Source organism: Pogoniulus pusillus, chromosome 8 (genome assembly GCF_015220805.1).
Source record: "Pogoniulus pusillus isolate bPogPus1 chromosome 8, bPogPus1.pri, whole genome shotgun sequence".
NCBI lineage: Eukaryota > Metazoa > Chordata > Aves > Piciformes > Lybiidae > Pogoniulus > Pogoniulus pusillus.
This window is the reverse complement of record NC_087271.1, coordinates 33,354,171-33,379,612: the sequence shown is the minus strand read 5'-3', so window position 1 is coordinate 33,379,612 and position 25,442 is coordinate 33,354,171. Positions and strand designations below refer to the sequence as shown.

Here is a 25,442-nt window from a genome sequence, read left to right as displayed (position 1 = left end):
CTGCACAGAAACTTGCTTTTGTTTGCTGACAGCAACTTCAACCAGGTAGTGACCACCCAGCAACTAGTTAGGCACACTTGTTACAAGTGTCAGGGTTCACAGACCCATCTGCTTTCACACTCATTCCTCATCTCCTCTATTGTCAGACGGCTCAAGGAAAGATACCTTTGGCATCACTTTTGTGCCGGCCCCACTTTGACCTGCTTCTCCACTGGCTCTCCAGCTCAGCCCCGCATCCCACTGCTGACCAAAGCGATCCTTTCCGACTGACTCACCACTGTGGAGTCCTGCATGGAGCAGGCACAAGGCCTCGACATCGGTACCCTCACCAAAGAGCCGCAGCTGCCACCCTCCCTGCCTCCAGGTCGCCTTCGCAAACTGCTCCGCCCACCCTGACCCGGCTACGAACCCGGAGGACTCTAATGACAAGGGCAACAGGGAGGGAAAATAAAGGGACTGCTACGCGTAAAACACGAGCACGGCGTTTCCAGGTGGGCTGCAGGACAGCTGTTGGCGCAGCACTACTGAGGCCGTGTGCCCAGCCCCCGAGGCTGCTGGACGGGGCGGCCCGGGGCGCGGGCTGCAGCCGGCTCGGCCGCGGTCCACCAGCTAGCAGCGGAGCGCCCGCGCCGCCGACCGCGGCAGTCCCGCCGCTGCCCCCCCGCTACAGACAGCTGGGCGAACCCGCGCTGCCGGCCGGCACAGACGCCCTTCAGCGCCAGGCTAGAGCAGCGGTACACGGAGCCAGCACCTACCCGCACGCCGCCGGCTGAGTTTCCCCTTTGCGCCGCCCGACTGCTTCCCGGCAGCCATCATCGTGGGCTCTCTGCTCCCTCCCTCTGACCTCTCAACCCGGGAGGCGGAGTCAGTGTCGCGGCGTAGCCCGGGCCGGGAGGGCGGAGGAGCGGCGGAGTGCTGCCGAGCCGAGGGGTACGGCTGGTCGGTGCTGAGGCGCTCCAGCGGCGGCTTGCTGAGGTGAGCAGGGGGGTTTGCAGTTCAGCCGTGCGTTAAAGGTCTATGTTGGCAGCTTCTTCCTATTGGCTTGCCTGTCGTGCCGCACCCAGGGAAGGGACCGAGGTCTGTGTTTATTAAGGAGAAGGGAGTTTGGAGGGTATTATAAATAGTAGAAAGCTTCACATGGTTCAAGTGCTGTCCACTTGCCGCTGAAACCTGTGAAAAGATTTAATTAGAAACTGGGTTAAGTCCTAAGGCCTGAGACCATCTGGGTTCAGCTGGTAAATCCCCGGAACAGCGCCTTGGGTGCTCAGGGCACGTTTGGTGGCTCCGAGCACATTGTAAAGTTACCGAGGGCTGAAAACCCGATAATATTAACGTTCAAAACTACATTTAAGTCGTTTTGGGAGGCTCAGAAACATCCTGGACAATTAAGAGCTCAAAGAGTTCGCCTTGAGGTAATAAAGTGTATAAAGACCACGTTTAAACGACAGGCGAGATCATCTGCGCTGATAGATTGCAGTGATGTAAAAACGTTGAAGTACAGCCTTGAGAACAAAAGGTGACCTGTTTGTGCTTTGAATCATTCACACACAAATGCTTTTAAAGCTTTTGCTAGTTGCCTGGCTTTGCTAAACGCCCAGGTAGCTTTGTTATCCAGCTATTGTGTGATCCAAATGAGGGCAAACCGAGAGAAGAGATAGAGGGCATTACATTGAGATGCCTCTATAAATATAGAACTGGGATGTTTTAATGAGTAGTTAGCAAGATATCCCAGTGTGTGAGTAATTTACACTCATAGTGATCATATAACCAGGCACATGGCAGTGCTTAAAATGATAGATTATGACTGCTTCTACTATGTATCATGTGGGGTAACCAAGCTTGATTTTATATGTAATTCATGGCCCTGACTGTGTAGGATACTGTGTTCAGTTCTGGGCCCCCCAGTTTAGGAGGGACATTGAGATGCTTGAGCGTGTCCAGAGAAGGGCAACGAGGCTGGGGAGAGGCCTTGAGCACAGCCCTACGAGGAGAGGCTGAGGGAGCTGGGATTGGTTAGCCTGGAGAAGAGGAGGCTCAGGGGAGACCTTATTGCTGTCTACAACTACCTGAGGGGTGGTTGTGGCCAGGAGGAGGTTGCTCTCTTCTCTCAGGTGGCCAGCACCAGAATGAGAGGACACAGCCTCAGGCTGTGCCAGGGGAAATTCAGGCTTGAGGTGAGGAGAAAGTTCTTCACTGAGAGAGTCATTGGACACTGGAATGGGCTGCCCGGGGAGGTGGTGGAGTCGCCGTCCCTGGAGCTGTTCAAGGCAGGATTGGACGTGGCACTTGGTGCCATGGTCTAGCCTTGAGCTCTGTGGTAAAGGGTTGGACTTGATGATCTGTGAGGTCTCTTCCAACCCTGATGATACTGTGAGCTTTGTATGTACTTTATTTACTCAGATATTTACCTTAATTATTTTTAGCAAGGAAGGTTTAAAATGTGTTATTTAGGTGAAGGATGACCATTGAACTAGCCCTATATGGGCACTAGAAAGAAATAAATCATACTGCGTATGTAATTTTGGCTAGACTTAGTATGGTGTTGGATATCAGCTGTATAGAATCATAGAATCAGTCAGGGTTGGAAGGGCCCAAAAGAATCATCTGGTTCCAACCTCTCTGCCATGCCCTGGGACACCCTACCCTACATCAGCCTGGACACAGCCTCATCCAGCCTGACCTTAAACACCTCCAGGGATGGGGCCGCAACTACCACCCTGGGCAACCCATTCCAGGCTCTCACCACTCTCATGTTCAACAACTTCCTCCTCACATCCAGTATGAATCTCCCCACCTCCAGCTTTGCTTCCATTCCCCCTAGTCCTGTCACTCCTTGGTAGGCTAAAAAGTCCCTCCCCAAGCTTTTTTGTAGGCCCCCTTCAGATCCTGGAAGGCCACAAGAAGGTCACCTGGGAGCCTCCTCTTTTGCAGGCTGAACAGTCCCAACTCTTTCAGTCTGTCCTTGTAGCAGAGGTGTTTCAGCCCTCTGATCATCCTCGTGGCCCTTCTCTGGACACGCTCCAGCATGTCCACATTCTGCTTGCAATAAGGGCATCTTGGACATCAGGTTAGAGTCTTCATCAAGGCTGAGCAGAAGCTCTTCTGGTGAGAAAAGTTACAGAAGATGAAGCAAAGCATGGGTGTGCTTGCTGAGTACACCATGACCTCAGACCTCTGTCTTAGTTGTGGTTTTCAGTGTATGCTTCCAGGTGGTAGCTGAGACCTCCTAGCTTATTAAGATGACCCTAATGCTATTGGATAAATTGCTTCCTGTACATAGAAATGCAGCTCATTTCCTGTGCATAATAATATCCCCTGCAAATACAAGGAGTAGAATACTATAACATACACTTAAACATGCATTTAATAACATAATGTACACTTAAACATGCTTTTTTTCCTGGTGTTTTGTTTTGGTTTTTGGGTTTTTTTAATCATGCTGTCTGTTTAGATTGATTTTGTTCTTCTCTTGTTGTTTCTTTTGGATAATGTGATTATTTTTCAGTTTATGGGTTTATTTCATGTGTTTTAATGCTGCACTCTTTAATTTATCATAGGTTTCAATGCCAGAAGAACAAAACCAAGCTGTAATGGCAGTTGATGAACTTCAAGCCATAATACAAAGATGTGTAAGTAGTTTTCTTTCTATAAAAGTAACAAGTGTAAGCAGTGCCCATTTCTCTTCTTATGTCATAATTAAAACCAAAAAGACAAAGATGTTAGCAGAACTCCTCATTGAGCAGCTAATTTTAGCCTCTATGTTTAGTTAACTTCTCTGTAGTGCTTACTCTAAGACACTTGCTGTCCTGGAGGCAGGTAATTAATGTGGCTGAGTCAGGAATTATAAACATAGAATTATTTTATTTTCATGAAAATCTCACCCCCAAACTAGATACAAAACTAGTTCGATTTATTTACAGATTCTGATTTGATCAGGAATTCTTCAAAAGGATGTTATAGACAAATTGAGAGATTTAGGAGGTCAGGAAATAGAAAAGGCTAAGCTGTAAACACAGCTTTACCCCACTATCAATCAGGCTGAGCAGAGAATTAAGGGAACAGCAGGCTTTACTCATGGAGGTGAGACAGTTATTCAGCAATCATCCCTTGCTGGATTTCTCTGTGGCTTGACTGATTCTGATGCTGCAAACAATATCCAGTAGTCTTGATCCTCATGGCAGAAGCCCAAGGCGGGTAGCAAAGCTGCCAAACTCAGAAATGTCTTGAGACACCACTGCCACAAGACAGGGATTTGTGGAAGCGACGCTGCCTCAGCAGCAGCAGAGGAGAGCCAAACTGCTAGGGTCTCTCCAGTCCAGAATGGCAGCCAGAAAGTGTGTGGTCTGAGAGCAGCCAGATCCAGGTGCTGCCACCAGTTCTCTCAATGGACCTCAGGACTTGCCAAGCTTGCAAGTTTGCACAGAATGGTGCAAAAGTGCTCTGGCCAGCCTGATCTAGGGTAGGAGGTCCCTGCCCATGGCAAGGGGGGTGGAACTAGTTCCATTGGAATGGGCTGCCCAGGGAGGTGGTGGAGTCACCGTCCCTGGAGGTGTTCAAGAAAAGCCTGGATGAGGCACTTAGTGCCATGGTCCAGTTGAATGGATGGGGCTGGTGCTAGGTTGGACTGGATGATCTTGGAGGTCTCTTCCAACCTGGTTGATTCTATGATTCTATTCTAAAAGTGGGAAAAACAGTCCAAAAGCAGGGATGGTATAAAACCTAGAGCTGAGTAAAAAAGTAGAAGTCCAAAAGCAGGGATGGTCCAAAATGATAATTCTGTTATGGCAGGAACCTGTCCCATCAGGAACTCTGTCTAGGTGGGATCTCTTTCAGAGCAGGAACCCCCTTGCCTTCTCCCTTGCTCTGTTTATGCATTTCTAGACAAAGTGTCCGATTGCCATTTTATACTGGGCACGAAAACCCAGCCGACCCCCAGCCTGCCTCCAGTGCGGGCTCCCACACATGTGGGTCAGCACACATGTAGAAAGGTGCCTCCTGCTGTTCCCCCTTCAAGCCTGCAGGGCTAGTGGGTGGAAAGCAGTGTTTGCACCTTCTTCTCCTCCCCGTTCAAACCCTCGAGGTGGGGAGGAGAAGAAAGGAATTTGGAGTACTCTGAAACTTACAACGTTGTATTGAAATGCTGCTTTGTCTTCTGTAGCAGCTCTTGGCAGCTTTCTTAATATATGAAATATGTATATAAGAAAAGATGTTAATAGTGACACTGCATGTAATTTTTAAATGAAAGCTTGAGTGTTTTCCCTTTTTTAATATGTGTTTAATAAAACACAATGTGTTTCATGTTCAAGTGTGAATTAAGTGTGGATATTTTCTTTGTAGCAAATTCTGGAAGAAGCTGATTTCAAAGGGGAAGATTTTAATCTGTTTCTGGTAGCAGGTCAGAAATGTTTAGAAGATGGGTATGCAGCTCAGTTATTAGAAGTAATTCAGAATGAGAAAAACAAGGTGAGTTTGAGTTTGCACTAATTGTATTAGTTATGCGCTAACTTAAATAGATCAAACTGCTTATTTAAAAGGGAAAGCTACTTTCACTGTGGAGTAAGGTGTACATATGATACTGTGATACTGTGATATGAGTGGCTAATAAGTTGCTCTGTGTTGAGTGCACATTCTTATGTAGCTTCAGGTAGCTCACAGAAACCAAGTTATGATAATCTTGACAAAGCCGTTAGTCAGTGTTTTTCAGTGAGTTAAGCAAAGAGAAATGAGAACAAAAGTATAATTATGAGAAAGTGTTAGTGTCTGTCTTCTGCAGGACAGGATTTCAGATGGTGGACTGGAGGAGCTGGCTACCATGGAGATAATTCTCTTCATGGCAGTCTACATAGTGCTGTACTTTATATTTGTGACCAAAATCTGTGGTTAAGTCACCTGTGTCTCAGCTGTTGCTGATCAGCATCAGGGTGCTCTATTCCTCTCTGCCCACTCAGTAAGCAGGGAAGTTGGGAGGGGACACAGCTGAGACAGTTGACCCAAACTGATGAAAGTTGCTTGGAGGTTGGCTGGACATTGATCTGCTGATGGGAAGTGGTTTGCATCATTCCCTCCCCCATATTTTTCCTCTTGTTTGTCCTTAACTTATTAAATTGCTCTTCTGCTGACCCATGAGTTACTCTCTGCTTAGCCCTTCTGATTCACCTATCCCACTGGAGGCAGAGAGTGTGCAAGCAGCTGGTGGGTGCTTAGTTGCTGTCTGGGGTCAGCCCATCATGGATGGAGATAATAATATTGGCCAAAACTGCAAGAAACAACTAAGCTGATACTACTGCAAGAAATGCTAATGTTTATAAGCACTTTGAGGAGCTGGAAGAATATACTAAATTATACACAGTTAAGCAGAAAGTTCAGAATGAAAATGAAAGATGGACTATTTTGGTGATATTACATGTGGTTCACAGTCTGGTTTGAATTTAGAGAGTTTGGATAACAGCTGAAGATTGCAGTCCCCTCAGACTGATCATACTTCATCTAAGCATTTATTCTTTCGGCAAAACTCCTGCAGTCAGTCTAGTTTTAAATATATTGTCAGATGAATTCTTACAGCTTTATATTAACCTGTTAAAATTAATATTTTGAGGAAAACTATACCAAATAAGCAGCTGTGTTTATAGGTATGGGTAGAGAATACAATGTCTGTCAGATACAGAACTTTATGGTAATAGTTGTTAAGTTTTTGATGACACTCTTATGGTGTTGGTCACAACCAGCACATTTATCTGTTGGTTTTTTTGGCTTTCATATATACAATATTTCTAGGTTTAGATGATGTCCATTTGTGGTTTATTCTCCAAAAATCTTTTAGGTTATCATCAAGAATATGGGTTGGAATCTCATCTCTCCTCTTGTTAGATGTATTTTCTTGTATGAACAGGAGGATGATAAGAGAGAACACTGCCTGAAAATACTGGATCAGTTGGCACAGGTATGTTTTTAAATATATGGTTATAATACAATAACTGTAGGGAAGGGAGTGTTCCTAATTTCCCTCGTGGTTTTCTGTGACTTTTAAACTTACAGCCCAGATTCATCTGCAGTAGACCCAAGCTTAGTGTTCTTAGAAATAATTGAACTGTTACAAATCCTACAAAATTAGTAACTGGGCAAATCAAAAAGTCACAGCATTACCCAGAAGGAAAAATGCAGATAGAGCTCAAGAAGTTCTTGACAGCTGGCTGCTGCAGAGCAGCCACAGTGATACTGCCTCTCGTCTTATGCTGATACAGTATGATGATGGCTCTGATGGAATTGTAGGGGAGATGAGTTCTACTCAACAGAAAACTAGTTCCTGGTCATTCATATACTCAAAAAACAACTTGCGACCTCTGTAGCTTGAGTTAAATTCACACTGCAGTTTTTCTGTTCTTTCTACTTCTAAGGCTTGCCTTGCTATGGTACTGTTAGGTTTTTATAGACCATGGAAAACAAGTTTAGTGACATAATTTATTATTACATGTTTGCAGCTTATATAAAAATATACACACACACAACTTTACAGCAGACATTCTTCACAGAGAGTGATTTGCCATTGGAATGGGCTGCTCAGGGAGGTGGTGGAGTTGCTGTCCCTGGAGGTGCTGAAGAAAAGACTGGATGAGGCACTTAGTGCCATGGTCTAGTTGATTGGACAGGGCTGGGTGCTAGGTTGGACTGGATGATCTTGGAGGTCTCTTCCAACCTGGTTGATTCTATGATTCCTAGTTAATTTCTTAAAGAGTATCATGAACATTAAGCTCTGCTTTCTTGGTGTTCATGAATTTTTGTGTTGAAGTTTCCTTGTAATGAACATTTTAGGTCGTGACTGTTGTTTAAAAATATGCCTTGTTCCTCTCTTGCAGCTATGCAATCCAAAGGAACTTTTTTTGGGTTTACTTGAGCAGATTGAGCAAACCTCTGGAGAGCAGGTGTGCCAAACTGTCTTGTTACTGCTTCAGCCTTTGCAGACAGGTAAGAGTTTTTCATGTGATTTCTGAAATAAATTATTTTCTTATTTGTTTATCAATTTAGTTTAGCCTTTGCTGGATTATGTCTGTCCTAACAGGACAGTCTATTGCATGCTACAGAGCAACATGGGGTATAACTTCCATGCTGATATTGACCTACTAGAAAAAAGGTTTTAGATGGAATTAATAGCAGCAGTTGAAAATGCAATATTCAGTTACTTTTCCTCATTTACAAGAGTGTGGTCCTGTGAGTGTTATAGATGTAAACATTCATGCTGCTGTTAGAGAAGTAGAGAACTACATAAATGTGTGAAATTCTTCATTATTTAACTTCTTAAAACATACTATTCCATATTTTCATTAGTAGAAAACTTTTACTTCAGACTGAAGCACATCGAAGTAGTTGATTGGCAAGGGGGAAGCCTTCTTATGGTTACATATAAAACCCAAAAATGTTGCTTTTGAAAATACTGATAACAAGTAGTAGTCTCTGAGATGTGTTGTTACATTCTAACATACCTCAATTACCAAAATGCTTCTCATATTAGAAGTGTGCAGGTTTTTTGTACAGATAATCTGCAATTAGCCTGCACTGGGTACACTTGTGCTGCTTCCTCAGTCTGGGAGCCCCTTTGTTGGTTTTGTCATGGATTATAGAGCAGTTCTCCACAGAGTTGCTTTCCAGCAGGGCACACCCAACTTGTTGTTATTCCTCCCCAGATGCAAATGTCTCCAAAATATTCTCTCTCTTCCTTTTTCTCTTTCTCCCAGTGCTTTTGAAACTTCAGAACAAGAAAGCCTACTCAGTGGGTTTATCTTTGGCCATGATTATGAATCAGCTTACTCCCTTACCTGTACCTTACACAAAAGAACAAATACAAGAAGACCAATTTGGTCTGTGTCGATGTTGTAGTGCAGTAGTTGACTTTGCTAAACCTTTTGTGAATGAAGTTGTTAAAAACATGGAAAAGTTACCAGAGTACAATGACATGGAGCTGAAAGAAGAATTAGTAAAATTGTGAGTATTTTATGTCATTATTATAACTTGACAAAATCATCAGTAGGTAGTAAATAAGCTGTCTCAATAGAGTTTTATAATGCTGCCAACTTACTAACAAATGTGGTATTCTGAAAAACTGAAAATAACCAAACTAAACCCCTAAATAAACTTTACATACCTATGAAGTGAGGTAAGAATGCTACAAGTAATAATTGCTTTTTTAGTACAGAGAAATGGTAAAGAAATATTAGGCTGATTTGGTGTATCTCTGCTTCTCCTTAAATTTACAACAGTGAGGATAACCACACTCTGGAGGTAAAGTCTAAGGAATGCTTCTACAGGAGATAGTCCCTTTTTGATTCTCCCTAGCATATCAGGAATAGCAGCAGCTAGTATGTATATAGACCTTATTCTTGGTTGTAAATGACACTTTTATAGTCTGTACTTGTGCCCATGTTGGTGACTTTGTTTCACCACTTCTTATTTCAGCTGTATGAAAAGTCTGAAATACCCATTATTGACAGCTCATCTTGAACAGCTTGAAGGTATTGAAGAACATCCCTTCAGACGTTTTGCAGCTGAAATCATAGTAAGTTTGGTCATAATTAATAACAATGTTTACAAAACCAGTGGTCTAGTGCAGCTCATTTTGCTTCCTTTATTGGTTAGTGGAGTGTTTTACTGGGCCTTTTAATATAATGCCCATAAATAACAGTATAGAACAGATCCAGGTCCCATCTCTGGAATTTGCAATTCTTGCAGGCAGTTTTGCTCCTTGATAAACTGGTTTGCACTGCTGTCTGAATCAGCAGCTGCTGCTTTGTTGTAAGTGCTTTTTTTTTCTTAGCAATGTATGAATTTATTGGAATATGTAAAGGATCATCTTTGCTGCAGTATTACATCAAGGTAAAATCTTGTTACCTTTAATCCACAAGTTGTACAGTGAGAAATCGATAATGAGCCTCGTGCAGTGCCAGCTGACTATTTAGGAATTGATGATTGTCTTCTGCTGCTGTTACAGCTGGAAATTCAATGGAGCATGTCAGCTCCATGCTACCAAAGCAGTTACTCTGGGTTTGAATATTTTGCATAGCAGCTGTGTTATATTAGAGAAAGATTATTGTGAATTTAGATTATTTTATTTGGATATTTCAATAAATCAGCTCTTATCTGGAGATAGTCAAGTACAGTCCATGAACTGTATGTGTATGTTTTCAGAAATAGGACTAGGTGTGATTAATGAAATTAATGTAAGTGAAGCTGCCATTTGTCCACATTTTGAATGTGGTAAAGAATATTCCTCTTTTGCAAATACTGAAATGTACTGGCTTGTCCTCAACTGGCAGATAAACTCCTACCCTGTCAGTTGCTTAGATTGCTGTCTACAACTACCTGAAGGGACATTGCAGCCAGGTGGGGGTTGGTCTCTTCTGCCAGGCAGCCAGCAACAGAACAAGGGGACACAGTCTCAAGTTGTGCTGGGGGAGGTATAGGCTGGATGTTAGGAAGAAGTTCTTTCCAGAGAGTGATTGGCATTGGAAGGGGCTGCCCAGGGAGGTGGTGGAGTTATCGTCCCTGGATGTGTTGAAGAAAAGCCTGGATGAGGCACTTAGTGCCATGGTCTAGATGACTGGATAGGGCTGGGCGCTAGGTTGGACTGGATGGTCTTGGAGGTCTCTTCCAACCTGCTTGATTGTATGATTTTCTTCTCCATTCCACTGGGAGACCCGAAAAATACAGGATCCTGTGCCATGATGTGATCATGAAGCTATTGTTATTCATAGCATTGCAGATAAGGGAGGCAAAATAGGGTTTTGCAGGATGTTTTTGTCCTTGTTAACTTTTTTGAGTGCTTGATTTTGCTATCTTAACATTCTTCTCACAGCAGTTATTTCTCCTGTGTTTTTTTGGGGTGTATATATATCATAAAATTATTAACTTAGACATATACCAAGTAAGAGAAATTCCTGTACATACAGTGGAGGTTTTCACATTTAACTGGCATACAAACCTATTAAAGGCAGCTATGGCCAACCTGTCTTTCTTTTTTAGGACATTTTGTGGGATACGAGAGAATTGATGCCACTAGTGTTTATGCATCGTAAAGGCAAGAGCTCACACTGGGAGAATCAGGAGTTTGCAGACATAGAGCAACAAAATGTTGCAGACTCTTTGGCATGTCTTTCGTATCTGATGTTTGTTCACCATTTTGGCACAGACAGCTTTCCAGTGGTATTTAGGTAAGAACAATTCTCCCTCACTTATCCTAAGTCTTTTCTTTTGAAGAAAACTTTTTATTTGCAATCAGTTACTAATGAAAACTTTTGCCTTTCACTAATACATGTTTGTGTCAACCTTCATGCATTTATGTTTTATATAGCTTATATTATATGCATAAAAATATACTCCAGTCCTGCAAGTTATTTTATCATGGTTTAATTTTAGATGAGCTTTCCTTTTAAAGAGACTAGTAGGATAAGTCAAATGCTAAAAAATAACATGCCTTAAATTTTCAATTGCTTATTTATAGAGAATGTCTACCTAAGAGTTAATAACAGCCATTTGGAATCCTATTTTTGTAGCCATTTGGAATACTATTTTTGTGTCCATTGCAGGATTATTAATGTTTATAAAGATATTTTAGTTTTGCTAATGTATTAAGTAGCAATGTATTAACTATGTGCAAATGCATATAGCTTATGTGATTTCTCTTTCAGTCCATCATACCTTATGCAATGCAACCAGGCTACCAGTGACAGAGCAAGAATCATAGAATAGAATCATAGAATCAACCAGGTTGGAAGAGACCTCCAAGATCATTCAGTCCAACCAATCACCCAGTCCTATCCAGTCAACTAGACCATGGCACCAAGGGCCTCATCCAGTCAAGAAGACACAGCCTCAAGCTGTGCCAGGACAGGTTTAGGCTGGATGTTAGGAAGAAGTTCTTCACAGCAAGAGTGATTGGCATTGAAATGGGCTGCATGGGAAGGTAGTGGAGTCACCATCCTTGGAAGTGTTTAAAAGGAGATGGGATGAGGCACTTGGTGCCATGGTTTAGGTCATGACAAGGTGCTAGGTTGGACTCCATATCAAAGGTCTTTTCCAACCTGGCTAATCCTGTGATTTTCTAGCACTTGTGTCCTAAGATATTTGGAGTGACTTAGTCATGAGCTATTTTAGAGTAACATATTGAGAGAGGCCGTTAGGATCATTTTTGCATTAGCTGGTAGGTTGTAATTCTAATGAGGATAAACAGTTTGTGTGTTAGGTTGAGGGAGGGTATGGGTTCATGTGAAAATTGTCATGTGTTGCCTGATGCTTTGGACACCTACTGTTTAAGTAGCAAATGCATATCCCTCGTGATTTCTCTTTCAGTCCATCATACCTTCTGCAATGCAATATGACACATATTGAAGTACTACTAAAAAGGTAGGAATTATGTTTTTTTGAGTTCTAGATAGTGGGTTTGATTTTTCTTACAGCCATTCAAAGAGTCAAATTTTGCATATACTGGATAAGTTCAAAGGAGATTCTTAAGCCTAAGACTTAAAATAGCAAGTTCCAAAATAAGATGACTTCTTTTAGCACAAAAAATTGTATGTAACCACTTTATTCTTCATTTTTGGCATGTATTGTGATATAATTTTTAAAACTTTGTTCTTAAAATTCAAGATAAAGTTTTTTTTTTAAAACACATGCAGAATAATTGTAGTGTATATTTCCTGGTACTTCTGTAAAAATTAGTTTAATACTGTTTATATGAATGTGTTTTGATGGTATCATGCAAAGTGATTAAAGGTCAGGTTTTGTAAAGGAAGTGAGACTTTTCTATATATTGTCATTATTTCACCTTCCATAAGCTGCAGTGTTTGACCAAATAGTTTCTAGTGCTGCTATAGAAGGGAAGTTTTCCATTATGGCTGCTTACCATTTCCTGATAGAATTTAAACAAAACTTCCTGATCTATTCAGTTTAGGATCTGCTGTGGGTTTTTTTTAGGCTTGCCAGAACTGTGCAAATTGAATCATCTTGGAAAAGATTCCTGTTCTTTGTTAATCAGTGTCTTGATACCTGTGAGAAACAACATGATGGTGCTCTTGGGCATTTACAGGAGGAAATGAAGTTAGGTTTGACCCTGGAGAGAGAACTTCAATTTTCAACTTTTCATTAGCCAGTTCATCCTAAAAGTCTTTGGAAGGAACAATGAAGATACCATATTTATAAAAGAGAGTGAGAATTGTTGAGAGACAAGTTCTTGTTGATCTTTGTTCTAGTATTTCTTCTTTTTAAGATGAACTTAAGTTTGATAATGTGTTGTGTTTGTTGTTGTTTTTTTTTTTAATAGAACAGAAGAATCTGTGTTATCTAAAGGAATTGTAAGTTTTCTTTTAATCAGATTTTCACTGTTAGAATGTTTGTTATTTCCTATTTAAGTAATGGTAAAACTTTAGTTTCCCATTGTGAGAAAAGTACAAATGATAGATAAGATAGCAGAGAAATATTTTGAGGGTTAAGTAGGTATTTTTCAGACACTTCTGCACGTGTGTAATGTTCACTAAATATAAGTGCTTAATTTGCCATTTGTAGCTCCTACAAACTTTGGATATCCAAATGACTGTGTATAGTGAAGGCAGTTTTAGCCATTAGTGTTATGCATATACATTAATGTCTGATCTATGTGCAAAACGTTTGCATTTTGTTTCCCACTTGCAGGATCTGTTTGAGAGCTGTTTATTGAGAATGGAAGATAATAGTCTTCTTCACCAGTACTTAGAATTGAGAGACTTTATTAACGTACCTCAGGTAATAAGAGGCAATTTGCAGTAATCGTTTGGTTATAAATAATACCTAATGGTTTCCCAAGTGTTTCAAGAGACACCGTGTTACTGAACCTTCATACACTTGTACTGTTAAATTGAAGCCTTCAGTGTCCTGCTACACAGAATTGACGCTTTTTTTACCCACTAGAGGGTGAAGTTTCAGTGATAATTAAAATGCCCTTAGGTACAGGCCACTGAAGTAGGTGGGCAATGATCACAGAATCAACCAGGTTGGAAGAGACCTTTAAGATCATCCAGTCCAACCTATCACCCAGCCCTATCCAATCAACTAGATCATGGAACTAAGTGCCTCATCCAGTCTTTTCTTGAACACCTCCAGGGATGGTGACTCCACCACCTCCCTGGGCAGCCCATTCCAATGGCAAATCACTCTCTCTGGGAAGAACTTCCTCTTAACATCCAGCCTATACTGCCCCCAGCACAACTTGACACTGTCCCCTTAGATGATCCTTGCTCACTTTTGCCTCTTCCTTGCTAATCTGCTGCTTGACTACATTTCTCATTAGGTCCCAAAAGTATGAGAATAGTGCTCTTGTGTATTGGCCTTGGGATTTCGGCCACTGAAGCTTATATAATGTTTTCTGATGAGACTGTTTATAGGCATAGTATTGTGAGCTGTGGGTTTGTTTGTTTGATTTGTTTGTTTGTTTGGTGTTTACTCCCAACATTTAAAAAAAAAGAAGATATTAGTCAATGTGATGCAACATAATAATCTGTATCTAATTGGATGTCATGTTTAATTTGTCCATCTGCAGGATCTGGTGAAAGTTATGACCCTTTGTCCTATAGAGCATATGGTATGTAATGTGACCAGCAGAATCAGTTAAGTGCTGAATTTATTTACTTAGAATTAATCTGATAACATCATTTTTTTTTTTGTCTTCTTAGAGACAGAAGAGTTTAAGTATTCTGCAGATGTTCATAGACAAGTTTGACGCGGAGGGGAAATACACATTGTTCAAGTATGCATCGAAATGAATGTGGATTGTGAGATTGATAAGCTTTATTGCAGTCTAACTGCACAGACACAATGATTTCTGGGTTTCTGTTTGGTAAAGCACATTAATTTTGCAATGTTAATCGTTGGATATGTAATCAGTTTCAGTTGCCTCACAGAAAATTGGCTGTGTTACATAAGCTAATGTTTCAAGGTTGCACGGCAGTTTTTCTGTTGTAAAGCTCCCACTTGTCATCTAAATTTTGAGCTAGCTGTATAAGCAGTTTTTGTAGAGATAATATTTTTGTTTGTTTCATTTGAAGGTGTTTACTGAAGACAAGCAACCATGCTGGTGTGGAAGGATACATTATTAAAAACATAAAAGATCAGATTCACTTATCATTAACGGTGAGGCTGCTACCACTGAAAAAAACAAGTTGCCATCTCAAAAATTCTGGGATTAAAAATATATGCTTCTCTATAAAAAGGACCTCCTCAGTACTTGTGATCTTCAGAGTGCCAAGGAAATACATTCTTTGAATGTAATTCAAATACCACGATCCAGAGAGAAGTATTCATTTTTTTTCTTGGGTTTTCTGGTGACAGTCTGCATTATATCATGAGTGCTTCACAAATGTTAATCAGAGAGAGTTGAACTAGATCAAAGTCATTTAAATCTCATAGCTTACAGTCATTTATACCAGGAAGTGGGAAAAATTAATTAAAAAGTGTTAAAACCAAAATTTTCCTTAGGGCCTTTGGTCAAACAGGACAATATAGTAAATGTGTGCATGTGCTAGCATAACATAGGGTAGAATAATTGTCTTAGAAAGGAGTGAATTATTATTTCTTAGAACATTCCCTGTCCTGCATTTTGAATTGGCAACATGAACAAGATGATAATGTGAAAACTGTCTCAAAAGGGGCTTGCAGTAAAATTGAATAGGTAAAAGTATATCCTCAAATTTCCATACTAAATCATTTTATTTTTTTGACTATGTAGTATCAGAATTCTCTTAATACATATCTTCCGTGACCTGGCTGTCAGAAAGGCAGCTTCAAAATTCCACCATATGAATATGAATTCAAGGAAGTTGTGGAGTCTCCTTCCCTGGAGACTTTCAAGGCCTGTCTGGATGTGTTCCTCTGTGATCTGTGCTAGATTGTGTGGTCCTGCTCTGGCAGGGGGGTTGGACTCGCTGATCTTCTTGGGTCTCTTCCAACCCCTAACATTCTTGTGATCCTGTGAATATTCTAGGTTTGTTGCAAATAATTCTGCTATAGACATCATAATTTTCTATTGGCATCCATTTTTTTGATCTTTTTTGTGCCCAGTTCATCTTAATCTTAACAGATTCCTCACTGGATCTGACTTAACAGACAGTTATGCTTCATGTCTCCTTACCTAGTCATTTTTTCTTCCAGTCTGTTTCTGGGTTTAGAAATATGCAAAGGAAAACTTGAAACACTTGATCATCTTCTGGAAAAGAAAATACTACATTGTAACACTATTATTATTATTAAATGACTGATATCTCTGATAAAGATAGCTAATTGGTCCTTACCTCAAAATACATAAGTGTGCTAGTTTGAAGCTAGCTAGAATGCTTTGGTGAGAAGAACTAGATTACAGGCTGTGAAAGGAAAACAGTGGTGATGTCTACTTTGCTCACAGGCTTGCTGAGATGTATAGGAACAAGAAATAAATCCACAGATAACCACTCTCACTTGGGCTGCTGGCTGAGCTGCTTCTTACTCTCTAACCTCACCCTCCGTTTTGGACTAATCCACTTTGCTTCCTAACCCCCTGGCTGAACCTCTATTCTTTCTTGGTACTGGGATAAGGTTGAGAGGGGTGGGGGGAAGGTCAAGGGGTGATTGAGAGCCCCTCCTGGGGACTCAGGTTTCTGGGAGGGGAGTTGTGTTTCTGTATTGCCTTTTTACCTTGTATATTTCTGTATATACTGTAATTATCTGCTTGTATATTGTGCTAAGCTGTAAATATAAGCTTCATTCATATTCCCAGAGCTAGTTGAGCCTAGTCTGGGTGATTTCTAAAGTGGGGGAGGGGGAACACCCAAACCATCACAAAAAGAACCAAGTGTCTACTACAATTTGCTAAGTTTATGTAAATGAATATTAACTATAGGGGTGGTAGTGTGCTGAATCTGTTCTGATGAAATTGAACAGCTTGGCACAGAGACATAGGGAGGATTACAAAATGACTGATTTGTATGCTTTAGTTTTAACAGTTCTTGAAGATACCTTTTAAGATTTTAATTCTGCAGTCAGCTAAACTTTTTGGGGTTGTGTTTTTGGTGTGTTTTTTTCCAGAAGGAGTGTGACAACATTTGGTTTACAGGACATCACCTGATCTCCCTTCTAGATTTAGTGCTTTCACTTCCAGAAGGTGCTGAGACAGATCTTCTGCAAAACTCAGACAGGTGAGTTGTAATCACAGTTAGAGGCTTTTCTCTTTTTCTTTGTCATATAAAAAATACTTCAAACTACCTTACCACCTTTCAACTAACTCTGTATGGAAGATACTTTAATACTGAGCTTACAATAAGGAATTCCTCCTCCATTCCTTCAGCATATAAGGTCTCGGATGTCAAATTACAGAACTGATTGGTAAAGGATTATTTCTTCAGTAGAGTGTGGTTGGCAGCTTTCTGCAGAACCAGTTGGAGGAACAAAACAAATGTGATATCTTTTCTTATGTGATACAAGGTAATAATAGTTGTTTGGTGCAACTTACAGCACATAAGTTTGAGGCTGTTTTACATATTGTTGGGCCTGTAAATCAACAGGGTGATAGAATCATAGAATCAACCAGGTTGGAGACCTCAAAGATCATCTAGTCCAACCTAGCACCCAGCCCTAGCCAGTCATCTAGACCATGGCATTAAGTGCCTCATCCAGGCTTTTCTTGAACACCTCCAGGGATGGTGACTCCACCACCTCCCTGGGCAGCCCATTCCAATGCCAATCACAACTTCCTCCTAACATCCAGGCTAGACCTCCCCCAGCACAACTTGAGACTGTGTCCCCTTGTTCTATTGCTAGCTGCCTGAGAAAAGAGACCAACCCCTACCTGGCTAGAGCCTCCCTTTAGGCAGTTGTAGACAGCAATGAGTTGTAGACAGCCTGAGCCTCCTTGTCTCCAGGCTAAACACCCCCAGCTCCCTCAGCCTCTTCTCACAGGGTTTGTGTCCCAGTGGACATATCACGACTTAATCCAGAGGTATGGTCTCTGATTGTATATGTTATTTGAAAAAAGCAAAAGTTCCCACCAAAAATATGGTAAAACTGGTAAAAAAGGTATTTAAAAAGCACTGAAAAGTAAAATCTCAGTAGAGTAGTAAACAAAACTGTCACGTTAGTTTCAAATCGAGTTTGGATCACTAGTGATGCACATTACAAAATCTGTAAGAAGGTTCTGCCTCTTCAGAGAACTTTCCCTCACACTCACCAGCTTCCTCCAATCTACTGGCAGTTTAAATCTCACTTGCAGAGTCAACTGTTGTTTCATGGACATTACTGCATACTGGTGCTCTAGACTAGTCTATGGTGCTCAGCAGGTAAGTGGTTGCAGTTTGTACACAGGGAAATTTTTAGGATGCCTAGCTGATGGACAATTTAAATTACTGTCTCTGCAATACAAACCTGTGCTCTACATAGTACTTTTTAATTCACAGGATTATGGCATCACTAAATCTGCTCAGATACTTGGTCATTAAGGATTGTGAAAGTGATAATCAGGTAAGTACTAAATGATTTGAAAAAGCCTGATTAGCTGAATGCTGAGAGCTACATTTGTGTGAACACAGTTACCCTTGAATCAAGAATATGGTTTTTGCACTTTTCTTTGCAATGGCCAGTTATTCAGAAGTGATACTTTTATTATATACATTAGGAGATGTACTATGATAAAATCTGATTATGTTCATACTGAAAAGATTACCTTGTTTTGCAGTAGCAGTTTACTCTGCCTGATGAACTATGGTCTGTAGCCATAATTTTAGTGTATGTCTCTATAAAATCACAGCACTAATTAGTCTTCAAATGGAAAAAAAAAACCAAAACCCAGCAAAATATCTGACACCCCTGCTTATTTATTCCCTGGTATCACAGAATCACAGAATTTCTTAGATCATAGAATCAACCAGGTTGGAAAAGACCTCCAAGATCATCCAGGTCAACCTAGCACCCAGCCCTATCCAGTCATCTAGACCATAGCACTAAATGCCTCATCCAGGCTTTTCTGGACCACCTCCAGGGATGGTGACTCCACCACCTCCCTGGGCAGCCCATTCCTATGGCAAATCACTCTCTCTGTGAAGAACTTCCTCCTAAAATTGGAAAGGACCTTCAAGATCATTGAGTCCAATCATTAGTTTCACAATGACAAGTCCTTGACTAAACCAAATCCCTCAGCACATCTCATCACTATGAATCGCTCTGGTATCCCTCCAGCTTCCAGCTGGATTTCTTCATCGTAATAATAATACTACAAATCCTTGCTGTTCAAAGGCCATTTTATTAATCTTCAGGCAAAATACTTTTTGTGCAATATGCTAAAAGTTTTTAGTATTAAGATTTCTCAAAGTATTTCATAATAATTTAAATGTTTTTTAGCTGTGCAAAACTATACTCTGTATTTACAGCAACTGTACAGGTGCATGGTAGGTGCTTTTGCCTTCTCCAGGCAGTAGCATCGAAAAAAAATCTTGCCTAAGATCATCTCCCTACGAGGAGAGGCTGAGGGAGCTGGGATTGTTTAGCCTGGAAAAGAGAAGGCTCAGGGGAGACCTTATTGCTGTCTACAACTATCTGAGGGGAGGTTGTAGCCAGGAGGAGGTTGCTGTCTTCTCTCAGGTGGCCAGCATCAGAACAAGAGGACACAGCCTCAAGCTACGCCAGGGGAAATTTAGGCTCGAGGTGAGGAGAAAGTTCTTCACTGAGAGAGTCATTGGACACTGGAATGGGCTGCCCGGGGAGGTGGTGGAGTCTCTGTCCCTGGAGCTGTTCAAGGCAGGATTGAATGTGGCACTTGGTGCCATGGTCTAGCCTTGAGCACTGTGGTAAAGGGTTGGACTTGATGATCTATGAGGTCTCTTCTAACCTTGGTGATACTGTGATACTGTGATCTGCTGAACTAACAAAAGGAAGGCCAAACCCACCCAATTTTCTGCAGTGTTGCTTTACCACAAACAGACAGTAAATGCTTCATGTACAAAGATAATTTGCCAGCCCATTGCTGCAGCAGATCTGTTTTTATTATAGGTGTATCCTCTTTGCCATCATCTCTCTGTGTGGATGTTTGAATGAAGCTATTGCAGAAATACTCTGCATATTTAAACTTTGCAGAATATTTAAAGAGTCAAAACTGCCCTTGCCTATTTTACCCATTGTGGATTGTGTCATTACAGCATTGAAGAGCCAGTGGAATTAATTGTGTTTAGTTTTCTGATTACATTCCAGTACCAAATGGCTACTGACTCAAGTACTAGCGCAATTTCTGTTGATGCTTTCTAATCATTATGCTCCACTATTCCTCCAGTTTATGCAATCCATGAGCATTTTATCCACTATATCACATAGAGAACAGGTATCATTTACATCCTTAGTACTAAATATTTTGTTTTTTATGTTAAAATATTTGTTTCAATTAGTGAAAGTTTAAAGAAAAGTTGCTGTTTAGTTTTAAAGTACAGTAAAGCCTTTCTTGACTTGAATAAGGAATATCATGGTCACAAATATTTATCCAGCTGGTAAGGATCCTGTGGTGTTTTGTTGTTCTTCTCCAGTTCCTTGACTTTCCTTATGATTTGAAGTAAAAGATTTCAGCACTGCATTTTCTGTTTTCTGCAATACAGAACAAATTCTGATCTATTCTTTGAGCTTTTTAAGATTTATGAGTACAAGTTTTATGAGTGCCTAATCATTTTATTAGTCTAATAGTAATATAGCTTACACTGGTTACCAAAACTGTAATGAAAATGAAGAGCAGAAGTAGATTTCAGTTGGTGCCTTTCTAATTTGCTATTTATGTAATTAGTATTGATAGACTATATCTGTTTCTCAGATTTATGAAGTGGTTACTATTTAAGTGCTCCTTATGGTTCACTGTGTGGTATAAATGCAGAGCTTTGTAAGAGAAGAGAGGATTCCTCTTCTAATATTATTAAAAATGTATGTGTAGTGTCACACAATTGCTGTAACAGCATTTTCTAGTCTCTGGCATGAAGAATGTCCCTACCTTTTTGAAGAGAAAATAGCACCACCTCTTCTGAAGTTTCCTCTTGAATTTAAGCCCTGCCAGTTCTTTCTGACTTCCTCTCTGTCTCGCTTCTTTATGCCCCACTTGCCCTGTATGAAAATACTTCCTTTCATTTCGGTTCAGATGTTTTGATTGTTGTGTACCAAGCACTTTCATAACAAGCTTAAATTATTGTTTTTCTGGACAGTAATCTCTTCATATTTAACCCCCTTCTGGTGGAATTAATCACCAGTTTTCCTATCTGACTAGTTAACTTTGTGTCATTTAGCATTAAAATCTGGTGAATTTTCCACTGCAACCACCATTAACATTGAAAATCCTTGTTTTTATTGTACATGCTTTGCTCCTGGGGATAGTGCTTGAAGAAAGCAGTCTCATATATCTGAAGACACAATGACTGCTTTGTATGTTTCCTTCATTACAAGCTTATAAGGGGCCAAGGCAAAGAAGTATACCTTGAACAAGCTTGATTTTGAGCATCTTTTCCTTCTGTCTCTTGCATCCTGAGTGCCATTATTTTGAGCCACTTCTGTCACCCATGCCAAAATGGGGAGAAGTTCATGGTCACTTCAGCTGTTATGCCTAAGGATGGGGTAGTAGCATATGCAGTAATGTCCTACAATGCTGTTTAAACTGAGTGCAGTACAGACAAGAGACTTAGGTGTTTGAGGAGCATGACGTTTATCACATCGTTCACGTAGTGTTGAAGTGTTAATTCAGGAGCATAATTAAAATATTTGTTCCATTCTGCTGCTGCATTACCTCAGATGAAGCTACAAATGTTGATTGCTCACTGCTAAGACAAGTTGAAAATGCACGTATCCATTGCTGTAGTTACAGTATCACAGTATCACCAAGGTTGGAAGAGACCTCACAGATCATAAGTTATGAGCTTATGTATTGTTTGCTCCCCCTACCCCTTCTGCCTCATCCTCCAATTTTCAACAAATAATCTAAGAGAGAAGGACAGGACCATGGCACTAAATGCCTCATCCAGGCTTTGTTTCAGTACCTCCAGGGATGGTGACTCCACCACCTCCCTGGGCAGGGAGTGTAAGTATAAATATAGTCAAGTTAAAGAGTTTGAGAGTCTAATCTTATATCACAGAGTGTTAAATTTCACTAAGTCATTCCTCTGCTGAACCCACAAGCTTCTGTGTAACTAAACTATGCCCTGGAAACAAACATCCAGTATGACTGGACAGGGCTGGGTGCTGGGTTGGACTGGATGATCTTGGAGGTCTCTTCCAACCTGTTTGTGTCTATGATGGCTCTTTTTTTCCTTCCAGCACAGAAGTGTATGTTATACATAGTCCAAAAACTTGTGCTTGTGCTTGAAAACTTAACATTGTGATGCTTCATTAGAACCAATTTGTAACCTTCTCTGTTCTGTTTGAATAGACTGGTGTATGGCCCATGCTTGCCAAGATTGAGCAAAACTTTTTAAAACCATTGCATGTAGGACTCAATATGTCAAAAGCACACTATGAAGCAGAAATCAAGAGTAAGAAAGAAAACAGAAAAGGTTAGTTTTCTTTTTTTTTTTTTTTTTTTGGCTTTGTTCATATTTAGAAACTTTGGAAGTCCTTTGGAAAGCAAAGAGTTGATGAATGCTGTGCAGATCATGTTTTAGTTAATTGCTGACAGTATTCCAAATTTCAAATAATAATTCAGTACTTGCTGCACTTGATACTAATTTTCATTATTGGTCAGAAAAAAATCTGAACTTGTTTATCTCTCATCACATTTGTAAATGTTATGGAAACCTGATAGAAATGTCACACAGAGACCCTCAAAGCTTGCTCTGCATTTACATTTTTGATTTTAAGCTTAGACAGGCACATCCAACTCCAAGTATTTGTGTAGGTGCAGAGAAGTTAACAAGAGAAGAAATAATTCACACAGCAACTGGGAGCTGCCTTAAAGCCTGCAGGGTTATTTTCTGGATTTTTTGAGAAACGTTTTTTTAAACTGACACACAGAATCAGATTCTGCTCTGGGTTAAGCAGATAATGTTCCACAGGGCATAGGAGCTGTAGCTGCTTGAGGTGATCTCTGTGTATGTCAGATCCTCTGTTCCTTTGTGGTCTCCAGTATAATTAGACAGACCAAGGAACTTGCTTCTGCTAGCAAAAAGGTCGGTACAGCTTTCTGCCCCTAGTCTTATCCTCTTCTGTTGTTGTAAACTATGTAACTGTGAGGCAAAGAAGGGGAATTTTTCTGAAGGCAATCTGTAGATATCCTTCTAAAGGGAATCCTTTAAAATGAATCAGGAAGCTTTGAATTCCTCTTAAATGTCTATATTTTTGACAAAGTAAGAGATACTTGAGTTTGGGAGAGAACATGTAACTTTTAACAGTAGATGTTTTAGCTGTTTTCCCCAAGGTATAATCTTTGTGAGCATTAGGATAAATTCAAATCTAGTCTGCAAGAGGTTTTCTCCTTTAGTTTTCAGACTTGTCTCTGTAGATTTGCCTGCTGCAAGTAATCGGCTTGAAACAGCAATGCAGCCTTGTTTTAAGAAAATAAGTATTTCATGTCTAGATTTGTTTAGGCAAGTTAAAGAACCTCTTGCTTTGTGCCTACATGTGGAAATAGAAAAAATATTTGAAAATGAACTTTTTTTTTTCTTTTAAGGAGCATTTTGGCTATATAAAATTGTTTTTGAGTTGCAGATACTGCTTACTTAGTCATGTAGTCATATGTGCACAGACAGTGCAGAGATAGTGCCCAGCTCAGATTCTTAAGGTTCAACATGTTCTGTCCTGTGTTTGGTTTTTGTTGTTTCATATTTACTGTCTAGAAATGCTAATACTAAATATTGTTTTCATTCTAAAAGTTATGTGATACAGCAGGCTGCTCTCTGGTTCTTTTTCCTCCACAGAGGCAAGCAATTCAAACACAATTTGTTCTCTTACTGTTAGTGGGGAAAAGATGCCTGCCATGACTACAGAAATGCAGCTGCAGGTGAGTTTGCATTTCCTTCAGAGTTATTCAGAAGCATTGGAATTTTATTTTCAATCTGGAGACAAATGTAGTCACAGTGTAGTCACAGTATCACCAAGGTTGGAAGAGACCTCATAGATCATCAAGTCCAACCCTTTACCACAGAGCTCAAGGCTAGACCATGGCACCAAGTGCCACGTCCTATCTTGCCTTGAACAGCCCCAGGGACGGCGACTCCACCACCTCCCCGGGCAGCCCATTCCAGTGTCCAATGACTCTCTCAGTGAAGAACTTTCTCCTCACCTCCAGCCTAAATTTCCCCTGGCGCAGCTTGAGGCTGTGTCCTCTCGTTCTGGTGCTGGCCACCTGAGAGAAGAGAGCAACCTCCTCCTGGCTACAGCCACCCCTCAGGTAGTTGTAGACAGCAATAAGGTCTCCCCTGAGCCTCCTCTTCTCCAGGCTAAACAATCCCAATACATGTACATGTCCAATAGGTAAAATAAAACAAATCCTCTAATAACAATAACATCCCTTTTGTCATTTCAGGTTTTACACTCTGCTCTCTTCACATTTGATTTAATAGAAAGTGTTCTAGCTCGAGTAGAAGAACTCATTGAAATGAAAACAAAAGCTGCAATGAATGAAGATAGTTAGGTCAGCTGAAATACTTGAATTAACATGCTTCTTAGTTCATTTTGACTATGAAACTTGAAGATGAGGCTGCCAACCTTTAAAAGAAAAGAGATTTAGAGTGGCCTCTGGAAGAATTGCAAGTGCTGCTCGTCCTAGGTCTTGTTGCTGTTACTATTTATTTTCTTTTGCTATTGTTGTATGTGATTCACAAGTTTAGAAATGGAAAATTTGAGTGGGGTTTGTTGTTCTGCTGAGGCAAGGAGGTATCATTGTGCATTTATTTTTTAGGTAATTTTAAAGATTTGTTAGGTAGTGGCTGCCTGGTGTTATGAAATTGCAAATATTTTTTTAAATGACGGGAGAACAAGTAATTAAAAAGCACTGTTTATGCACAAGGTATTTTTATTAGCAGTTTTTTATGTTGACAAACAAGCTTCTGTATTTGCAAGCAAGACTTTGAGGTGTAAATAGATAACAGTAGAAACATTATGGCAAAGGAAACCAGGTTTAAAGAAAACCACATAATCTTGGAGCTAAGTAAGATACTAACAATAAGACATCAGAGAACACTTGTGTTTAACAAACACACTGTAAGATTTAGTATGTACACCTGTATTTTTGAATTGATTCAAACATCTTTAATGGTAAAGTTTTACTTAAGATACATTAAAATATTTTCGGAAACTATAATGAGCTCATAAGTTTTGAATCCAGTTAGAAATAAAGGATGGCTTTTGTATAGTGCACTAAGCCACTTTTTTTTTTTCTCAGAATGCACATTTATATAAAGTATTATATTTTTCATTGTATAGTTATTCAGAACAAATTTTCATTCCAGATG

The 25,442-nt window shown here is 40.3% G+C and overlaps 2 protein-coding genes across 4 annotated transcripts in view; one reads left to right on the top strand and one right to left on the bottom strand.

Moving 5' to 3' along the window:
- RPAP2 (RNA polymerase II associated protein 2) overlaps window positions 1-832 on the bottom strand; it is a 40,789-nt gene extending 39,957 nt beyond the window's left edge. For both annotated transcript variants that reach the window (XM_064147999.1, XM_064148000.1), the window contains exon 1: window positions 756-832. In XM_064147999.1, the coding sequence (XP_064004069.1) occupies window positions 756-816 (61 nt within the window). In that variant the 5' untranslated portion in view covers window positions 817-832. The remainder of the gene's footprint in view (window positions 1-755) is intronic.
- GLMN (glomulin, FKBP associated protein) lies at window positions 826-25,291 on the top strand. Of its 2 annotated transcripts, none has more exons than XM_064148002.1 (19): window positions 826-975; window positions 3,558-3,629; window positions 5,338-5,463; window positions 6,821-6,940; window positions 7,854-7,962; window positions 8,730-8,976; window positions 9,448-9,547; window positions 11,011-11,198; window positions 12,337-12,390; window positions 13,307-13,337; window positions 13,675-13,764; window positions 14,558-14,599; window positions 14,691-14,764; window positions 15,063-15,147; window positions 17,077-17,183; window positions 18,438-18,501; window positions 22,424-22,547; window positions 23,907-23,989; window positions 24,515-25,291. In XM_064148002.1, the coding sequence occupies exons 2-19, from the start codon at window positions 3,564-3,566 to the stop codon at window positions 24,620-24,622; spliced, it is 1,818 nt and encodes a 605-aa protein (XP_064004072.1). In that variant the 5' UTR covers window positions 826-975; window positions 3,558-3,563; the 3' UTR covers window positions 24,623-25,291. The 2 variants fall into 2 exon arrangements, with proteins under 2 accessions (XP_064004072.1, XP_064004071.1); XM_064148001.1 differs by having other exon boundaries at window positions 17,074-17,183.
- Window positions 25,292-25,442: the final 151 nt, after the last annotated feature.